The sequence below is a fragment of the Gekko japonicus genome, unplaced genomic scaffold, assembly GCF_001447785.1.
Source record: "Gekko japonicus isolate JY-2015 unplaced genomic scaffold, Gekko_japonicus_V1.1 scaffold1139, whole genome shotgun sequence".
NCBI lineage: Eukaryota > Metazoa > Chordata > Lepidosauria > Squamata > Gekkonidae > Gekko > Gekko japonicus.
The window spans coordinates 180601-190317 of record NW_015172591.1 but is presented as its reverse complement, the minus strand read 5'-3'; the positions used below and the strand labels follow the sequence as shown (position 1 = coordinate 190317).

The 9717-nt window shown below is 47.8% G+C and overlaps 1 protein-coding gene across 1 annotated transcript in view; it reads left to right on the top strand.

The window, feature by feature from the left end:
- UNC80 (unc-80 homolog, NALCN activator) overlaps positions 1–9717 on the top strand; it is a 220484-nt gene that overhangs the window by 193855 nt on the left and 16912 nt on the right. Inside the window, 2 exon segments of the mRNA XM_015421519.1 lie at positions 242–380; positions 5548–5604. Coding sequence (XP_015277005.1) covers positions 242–380; positions 5548–5604 — 196 coding nt within the window.

Below are 9717 nucleotides of genomic sequence, written 5' to 3'. Positions count from 1 at the left end.
ACAGACAGACAGACAGACAGACAGACAGACAGACAGACAGACAGAAATGCATATTCCAGCAATACAGAATTATTTCTTTTCTGGAAGAGATGGTTGGTCTTTGCTTTGAAAGTTCAAGGCTAACCAGCCACCAAGTGTCTAGTCACAAGTACCATAGCCCAAAGAACGTGCCAAGGAATTGATCGTCACTCTGATCGTCACTCGACTGCCTGATTTATCCTGCGCTCCGAATTCCTTGCAGATGACTCGGTGAGCATGCCCAGTGTGGTAAGTGAACAAGAAGCATACCTTATGGGTTCCGTTGGGAGGAGGCGATTCTCCAGCCATCTCTCCAGCATGTCTGCACCTCAGGCTGAGGTGGGCATGTTACCCAGCCAAAGGTAACCACATTTTGCATCTCCTGATATACCTCCCAAGAACTGAAATGCCAAAGGTATAATGTAGTCTGTGACTCATAGGTCAGAATGGTTGCCACAAGCTCTGATTAAACGTAGACGTATGGAGGGCAGTTGAGTCTCTGTGCAGGCAATGTCACTGAGGTGTAATAACAACTCCAACGCTACCTGTTACAATGTCCTCTCTTTTTTCCAAAATGCAGATTTGACATCCCCTAAATACGTTTAGACAAAAGTTATTGTTCATGTTTTAAAAAGGTCATTTTCTACAACACGATCTGAAGATATATACCTTATGCTTAAACTCAGCAGTGAATAAAGATCTTGTCAAAGACAATACTGAAATAATACCATGTACACATGGGTATTATTGGCGAGAAGATCTGTGAAGGAAGGGCAGAGGGCTTGACTACACATTACTGTTTCTGGGTCCACCCCATTTCTGTCCTGGATCTTATCAAACCAGGCATGCACTTAATTCTCAGAGGGCTTGACTACACATTAAGATTGGGCATAAGGGGGCCTGATTCAGATTGGGACACACAGAGCAAGGGGGCTTCATCCTTCCCACCCATTCCATTTTTCCTGATTTCAGTCAGCCCCAGGGAGCCACTGTTTCTCCTGTGGCAAAAATGTATGCGTAGCTCATCGTTATACCCAAGGTTCCCCAGCTGGGCATGAATCAGCTCCTTCATGGCATTTCAGTAGGGTTACCAGCCCCCAAGTCCAGTCGGGGGTTCCCCTGCTTCTGGGGGCTTCAATCTGCCCTCACTGAGCTGGTGGGTGGGAGAAGCCCCCCCCAGCCCTCCCGAGAGCGACCAGCTGCCTGGCCATGTCTCTCCCCTCCCCTCCTGCCCAATTTAAAAGGCTTCAGCTGGTCAGCGGGGACCACATGGGCCGCCGACCAGCTGGACAGCCCTTTAAATCCAGCAGGAGGGAGGGAGGGGGAGATTACGGGTGCAGGCTCCACTTGTAAAAAGAGGGGTGGCCAGGCAGGTGGTCGCTCTCAGGGGTGGGGCTTGGGGGCATCCCCGCCCACCCCTGGAACACCCCCCAGATCCCCCCACCAGAGCAAGGAGGGGACCTAGCAACCCTACATTTCAGGTTGGAAAAACCACATGAGGCAAAGGCTCTCAACAAATCAGTCTCCATACACCTAAGAATTAAGTCTAAAGATTGCGGGAATTGCTGAATGTCAAATGCTCAGCAGAGGTCTGGTTTGACTGGACCCAGAGGAGGCACAGAAAGGATGTGACTTGTAGTTAGGCCTTGCATGACCTCTATGGTCTTGCAGTCGACTAACTGCAAATACTAGTCCTTTCTGAGCTCACTAATATTATTTACTAATATTATTGTTCTCGTGCTACATATGCACAGATCTTCAGACGCAGGTGTGTGGCACAGGACAGAGAACAAATGTGCAACTGTAAAAAATGAGATGAGATGTACCCCTAGATCTCACTGGCAACTCTAGAAAGCAAGATTGTATGAGGGCACACTGTCCCATATCTGCAGATAAGAATTCCTGAGTGTACTCTTTTTGAATGCCTTGACTCTCAGAGTTTAATTTTTATAATAACTTAGCAAGCATATGAAGATATCTAGGCATCGATCTGTAAAATTAATTCCCCTCGCTGACCCAATCTTGTTTTCTTAGGGGTGGGTTCAACTAACTGATTGGCTGTCCCGCCGTGCCTTTGCATAGTGATAAGCACGCCCAATGATTGAGGCGGTCTTTTCTGAACTTCTTGTGCATAGTGAAAAAACAAGGCAGGTGAGAAGGAAACACCATACAGTCAGGTTATTCCACTATACCAGGAATCTTCACATGAGAAACATGCTGGTTTGAAGTCCATTTTCACTGTGTGCCAGTCAGTCACCGTGTGTGATTTAGCACTTAAAAATTGCCTCTGGTTATAACCATGAAAACCCTGACCTGGATCGTGCAGGTTAGGTCATCAGATCTCAGAAGCTAAGCATGGTCAACCCTGGTTAGTACTTGGATGGGAGACCACTAAGGAAGTCCAGGGTTGCTATACCGAGGCATGCAACAGCCAACCACCTCTGCTGATCTGTTGCCTTGAAAACCCTACAGAGTTGCCATAAGCCAGCTGAGATGGCACTTGACATACACATAACCATGAAAAAGAAAAGCTGTGAAATACCAGTGGGGCTCCATGCTTCTCTTTCTAAAATACATCACCTTTGACTTCCCTTGCGAACATTTTACATGTTCAGGGTTTTTATTATAAACTGTACCAGCCAGCTGTGAAGGAGTTTGACAGCTATGGCTTAAAAAACACTTCATAAATCTGTAAGCCCTTTTTCATGGGTAACTTAACTAGCAAAAACTTTTGATTGATTCGTTGGCGAGGAACAATTTAACTTGCTGGGGCTGAGCGCTAACGAGGAGACCGCTTGCTTATTTTGTGAGGCTTTTATAGTTTTGATATATTACTGTAACGGAGAATGAGAAAGAAAGAAACATGAAATATGGTGTTTCCTTCTAAGGAAAGGTAGTGTTGATTTATGAAAATTACACAGGTAGTTTACAATATCTTCAGTTTCTCAAAAGGGCAAGCGTATTGATATTTTAGTAATGCACAAAACATTTAACTCATTTCATTAAATGATAACTTGATCAAATAAATTTCTTTCGTTCCAAACACGGGCTATGTCGGAATGATGACCTGTCGGGGAAATTTTCACTTTGCACGTAGGTAAAATTAGAGCCAGCCAGATGTGCATATATAACTTGACTAGCAATGTGACTGTGTGGGTATTGTTATTCTTCTGTTCAAAACAAATACATGTATAGCAATGCGGTGTTTTTACTGATGTGTTCATAGTCCACCACTCCACATCCCTCCTTTCATTTTACACATAGGTGTTGGTCAGAAAGGGACCCTAATTGGTTGGTAGACAATAGTTTTGGGATAGCGGCCATGGGTTTCAGACACACAGGTCCAGATGTTTATATTCAGTTTTGTTACCATATGGCGTCCCATCCTCCACCCCTGTAAAGAGGGGCAAGGTTAGAGAGAGGGAGAGAATCTTGAGACACGCCAACCAATGCTCCCTCTAAGCTGTGGAGTCTTGTGAGCAAAAATTCTACTTTGTGAGCTACTGGCATTAAAGTTGTGAACGAGCAATTTGGCTGCTGCACGGACTAGTTTGCTCTGGAGCCCTCCCTTCCTGAGCTAAGACAAAAATGTGTGAGCCGGAGGCTAAAAAACTGTGAGCTAGCTCTAACTCAGCTTAGAGGGAACACTGACGCCAATTCTTCTCCCTCCCTCCAAGCGATGGCAGATAGCACTCGTTCTAAAGTAGAGGCAAGATGGCCCTGGCATGATACCACCAGGGTGGGTAGATGGTCAGGTGGGCATAAAATTACCAGGAAAGAGAGGATCCTGCCACTGGGACATTTTTGTTTGGATAACAGGAAGGTCTGTCAGTCCTTTACTGCTCCGTGCTGGACTCAGTCAGAGGGCTGCCTCATTGCTTCACTCTGATCAGAGAAGGGAGCTCAGGAACATCTGCCACTAATGAGACTCTAATATTGTTTCCTTGTCAGTGGTTCCAGGAGAGTATCCAATCCCTCGTCTTAATTCCCATGCTAAGTTAGTTTCCATAGCAGGCAACTCTGCATAGAGTTCTCTGAGCAATTACTTACACATGAAGCTGCCTTATCCTGAAAGACCCCCCTGGTGGAGGTGGGGGTCCCCTGCTTCCAGGCCTCACCATTCAGCTGGCCCGCAGGGGCAACTTAACCCCCCCCCCCAAAAAAGAGGGAGGCCGACATTTTAGCTGCATCCTTGTGACTTCGATGTGACGCAGAAGTGACATAGACATGTTGGAACTCTATGGTAGAAACTCTATGGTAGAATTGATCCCTCAATTCGGAGTGGGGCAGGGTGACTTTAGCCCCTTACCCATTGCCCCCTTCCTGATCCCCCAAGTTCCTATTTGTACTGCTGGAGAAAACATTAAGGTATCCTATTTCCCTTTTTTTCAAAAAAACAGTGTTTGCCCCACCCCCACCAGCAAATTTTTTAAAAAGAACTCGAAGATCCTGATCGGGGCCTCGTATGTCACAGTCAGCAGAGTAGGGCTGCTGGCCCCAGATCCGGGCAAGGGTTCCCCTGCTTTGGGGGGCTTCAATCTGCCCCTGGCCAGCTAGCTGCTGGGGGAAGCTCCGCCTCCAAGAGCGACCACCTGCCCGGCCAACCCTCTCCCTCCCCTCCTGCCCTATTTAAAGGGCTTCAGCTGATTGGTGAGGACCACGTGGCCCACCAATCAGCTGAAGGGCCCTTTAAATATAGCCGGAGGGAGGGAGAGAGGTGGTTGCAGGTTGCACACCTGGGTCTCAGAAAGACCCTTTAAAGTGTCTTTTTGCGAGTGGGGTGGGGGCTGTGGCACATGGGGTTGATTTCCCCCAGCCCCGCGGCCCCCAACCCATTCACAAAAAGACCCTTTAAAGGGTCTTTTTGTGAGCTGAGTGTGCGGCCCGTGACCGCCCCTCTCCCTCCTTCCTGCTAGGTTTAAAGGGTCCTCCAGCTGATTGACGGGCCATGTGGTCCCCGCCGATCAGCTGAAGCCGTTTAAATTGGGCAGAAGGGAAGGGAGAGGGGTGGCCGGATGCGTGGTCACTCTTGGGGGCAGGGCTTGTGGGCATCCCCACCCACCCCAGAATGCCCCCCAAATCCCCCTCCGGATCAATGAGGGCACCTGACAACCCTACAGCTGAGCACCAATGGGGCGGGGGTCCAAAACATTAGAGAAGCTGAGGTGTTCAGGTTATGCCTATCAAAGGGTATGCTGACCAAAACCGTGAAGCTGATAGGTTCCCACTCAGACGTTTGGCTTTTATCCTTTGGTTCGAATGCCATTGAAGTGTTTTATGAAGCTGGAGGTTTCCCCGCCTCCTAACTTCCGTCTATAGGAAGCACTTTTGACGATCAACAAGAAGGCATCTTTCCCGGCTTTGGCTCTCGAGCGAGGCCGTCCCAAGACCGAGCGTTTTACTGTCCTCCTTTCCTTTTATTATCCGTCTGATACTTCTTCTTCTTTTTTCCTGAACACAGAGACAATTGCATGCTTCTTGTTTTATATTTTCTTCCCTAAATGCTCGCCCTCCCTGCCCCTCCTGCAGTGAACCCAATGTCCTCGAGGACTCCCAGGGCCTGGCCGCTGTGGGCAGCCTTACTAGGTACAGTCGTCACCCTACCTGTATGTCTCGGTGTCTGTGCTGGGGGACAGTCTGCTTCCCCTCTTCACCGTCTTTCCCTCATCCTTGACTCACTCTCTCTTTCCCACCATGCCTTTTTCTCGTCTTTCATCGATGACCAGGCCTGCAAGTCAAAGGTGCAGCCGTCCCGCTGCCGTTGAGAGCTCTTCCCCTTGATTGGCTAAAAGCTTTTGCGGAAGTAAAAAAAAAAAGTGCCAAAGCAAACCAGCTCGAGGGCATATTGTGAGATTTCCCCCTTTTGTTGAAGGGCTGTAAGATCCGGGATTAATTCCCCCCCCCCCAACACTTCCGTCACACATTATTAAATTGATGTCTTAGGTACCCGATTAGACCCTTTTGTTTAAAACAACAACGACACCAATTACTCTTTATTCACAGTATGATCTCATAACGGCAAGATGTTTTTATAAGGGTTCGTTTTTTCTCAACAATATCAGAACTGCCCCTCCTGGTAAGAACAGCCCTAGCCCTCGTCACCTCTTTATTATCTAAGTGTGTTGTCGGTTTTCATGCTGTACCCGATTAGACCCTTTTGTTTAAAACGACAACAGCACCAATTACTCTTTATTCACAGTATGATCTCATAACGGCAAGATGTTTTTGTAAGGGTTCGTTTTATGTCCTAGATTCTCAATAATATCAGAACTGCCCCTCCTTGTAAGAACGGCCCTAGCCCTCGTCGCCTCTTTATTATCTAAGTGGGTTGTCGGTTCTCATGCTTTCTTCTTTTCAAGAAACAAACAATTGTTTCAATTTGTGTGGTGTCAGATCTCGACACAAATTTGTCCCGGAACTTTGCTTGGTGACCAGGGGAGCTTGGGCACGAATGTTTTTATAAGGGTTCGTTTTTTCTCAACAATATCAGAACTGCCCCTCCTGGTAAGAACAGCCCTAGCCCTCGTCACCTCTTTATTATCTAAGTGTGTTGTCGGTTTTCATGCTGTCTTCTTTTCAAGAAACAAACAATTGTTTCCATTTGCGTGGTGTCGGATCTCGGCACAAATTTGTCCCGGAACTTTGCTTGGTGACCAGGGGAGCTTGGGCACGAGAGGTCACTGTGCTTTGAAAGCACTTTCATTTTCCTGTTCCAAAGGGGAACTGCACCTTTAACATTCAGCTCAGTCATTTGAATCATCCTTACTGTTCTGTTGTGTTGATGCCTCTCAACGGGTCCTCAGTAGTTGGAAAGGTGCATGATGCCACCCCCCACCCCCGAGTCCTTGCTTTAATCCTGGGGAAACACCCCCCGAAGACCTTGGTGTAAACTGTGCTGTGGCCTCCTTTAGTGCTCTTATCAAAAGACGGGGAAACGTTGAGAGGGATTCCCCCTCTTAGATGACTTCCTCATTCTGTTCAGTTGTAGATTTTTTTTAGAACAGGAAATTATGTCTGTCCTTGGATGTGCCGTCTCGATCATCTTCATACTTCATGGAGTTCTCTGTATTTGCATTCCTAGACTTTCCTAAACCTCTTTAACGAGAGCAGAGTCCTTTTTTTTAAACCTCAAACAAAATGTATTTACGTGTTTGAACAAAGAAGAGATGAGGAAAATTTTCATCTGAGAAATTACCAGACATTCGTAATATGTGTATATTATGTATATATGCGAGGAAATGTTTTAGAACAGCATATTCGTTTTGAAAGGCGTCTTGTTAAGTGGAGCTTCTGCCTGACATGTTGAAGAGTTACCCATGGAGTTATGCATAGCCTCAGTCCCTGACATTTTTTGGTTGGCTCCGCCTCCCGTGTCAGCCATTTTGTGCTTTCTAGAGGTGCCCATAGGTCCAAAAAGGTGGGGATCCCTGCTCTTTTTGTACCTCTTGTGGTACAAAAGATGAGATATGCTCTATAGTATGTACTACAGTACATACACTTCCAACCTCATCTAGGGTTCCCAGCCCCCAGGTCCCAGTGGGGGTTCCCCCTCTTTTAAAGGCTTTGATTCGCTGCTGGCCAGCAGGAGAAACCTCATCCCCAAAGAGGGATGTCATTGGACAACATCCCCGACACGATGACAGCACCCGGAAGTGATGTCATCACGTTGCTGACATCAGAGAGTGATGCTCTAGTTTCTGGGCAGACCCTGCGGTTTTGAAGGCAAGAAACCACAGAGTTTTGCCCCAAAACAAGAGGGTCACTCCCCATGATGATGTCACTTCTAGGTGACATCATCACTCATGGAAGAAGATCTGGAAAGGACCAGGAGCCTGGCCCGTAGCTAACATGGGGCCCATGGGGCCCGGCCCCCTAGTGTTTCTTCTGGGGCCCCTCCCTCCTGGGCTGCCCCCAAAGTGCTCCAATTTACCACCTGCACTGTACTTTCATTTAATTAGCTGGCAGGCCCCCAAGGCCCCCTCCCAAATAATTCCCTAGCTACGGGGCTGCCAGGAGCTCCCCGCTGGCTACCAGGTAGGACCCGGCAACCCTATCTGTATCCCTATATAAATTGTGTCAGACGAGGGGGTTGCCTTTGGTCTTTTGAGCTCTGAGGACAGAAGCAGGCAGGCTGTGGGCCTTGCTACTTTCCAAGAAGGCCACAAGTAGGACTGACAAATCTTCTGAGGTTCAGACCCTAAGAATGGGGTGGGGCTCAGTGGGACAGGGGTCGGTCCTGGTGTTGCCCAAGAATGGAGTGGGACAGGGGTCGGTCCTGGTGTTGCCAGGGAGTAAAACCCAGTGGGATGGAAGAATAGTCTGGTTGTACTGATTTCAGGTGTCAAATGGACAAGCTGAGATAATCTCAAGAACAACCAACCCCACAGGAATATAACTGTCTCCCTTGGTCCTGGCCCCTCACAGAGTCCTTTCCCCAGAGCCCTTGCGAAGGTGACTAAAACTCTGAATCTTTCAGGTCTGGACCCGAGGCCTAGCTATTCTAGTAATGGCTTCCTGCTCCTGATAGCACTTAGGCTAAAACCCTTTATAAAATCTAGAGGTAAGTAGGCAAAGAGCACATCGTTTGCTATATGCCTTGGATAGAAAATTGAAGCGGCACAATATTATCCTTGACTCATCAAGGAAAAGGCCAACATCGTTATGGCAACGTTTTAGTGAGGCCGTGCTAATCGACATGCAAAAGGAGAAGTAATAGAAAGGATGCCGTGACAACCTTTTCTTCTATAGAAATTGGTGCCATGGGGATAATTGCTGTTGCAGAGTAGAAAACATTAAAACGAGTTTTGAACAGAATGAGCAGACAGTTTGTCCTCAGAACCTTTTATCTTGTGTACCACAAACATCCACGAAGGCTTAGTGCTGCCTGATGAATTGATCAGTCAGTCTCTCGTGACTAATTACGAAACCAGAAGTAGGCTGTAAACAGTGTACAGGTTAGTCACATCTAATAAGTGAAAAGAAACAGTTGGCATGACAATTGTAAGAGGGACGAGGTACAAGGGAAAAAAGAAGAGAGAGCAGAAAGATTGATATTACGGTCTGTTGCAGATGGCTTTTGCATGGTCCTTTAAACAAACAGGAAACTGTGGAAGAGATTCCAAAATGGCAAGCAAAAATAATGCAAGTTGTACAGTAACTTAAAGTAATTCTTTGAGTCCAGTGGCACCTTTAAGGCCAACAAAGTTTAATTCTAAGCTATCGTCTGCAGGCACACATCTTCAGATACATTGAAACAGAGGGTCTGGTCACACGCAGAATTAGCTGCATGATGGGGGCGAATGCCGGGCGGATTTTACGGGCGCGATCACAGGGGAACATCTGGCAAGCGTCCTGCACCCGCTGCCAACCCTTCTTCCCACCGAAGAAGCGCAGTTAAAAACTACCAGCAAAAGTCCACTATCAAAGGGGTTTGCGATGGCCCGCAGACGAAGGTTCCCACGTGATCGCTCCAGGGTGCTCCTATCGCGTCTGTGCTCCCTCACTGAAGCGCGGGGAAAACCCGGTTCACTGCCGTTGCGTCTGATCGCGTAGTGGCGGGTCAAATTGTGACGGCGCAAATAACCTTGCATCCCCTCTGCGTCAGAGGTCATTTCAGGGGGATCGCGGGGGATCGCATTTCCCCCGGGTGAGGTACGGGGGGCGGGGCACATGATGAAGCCCCGCCCCCTGCTTCCGGCC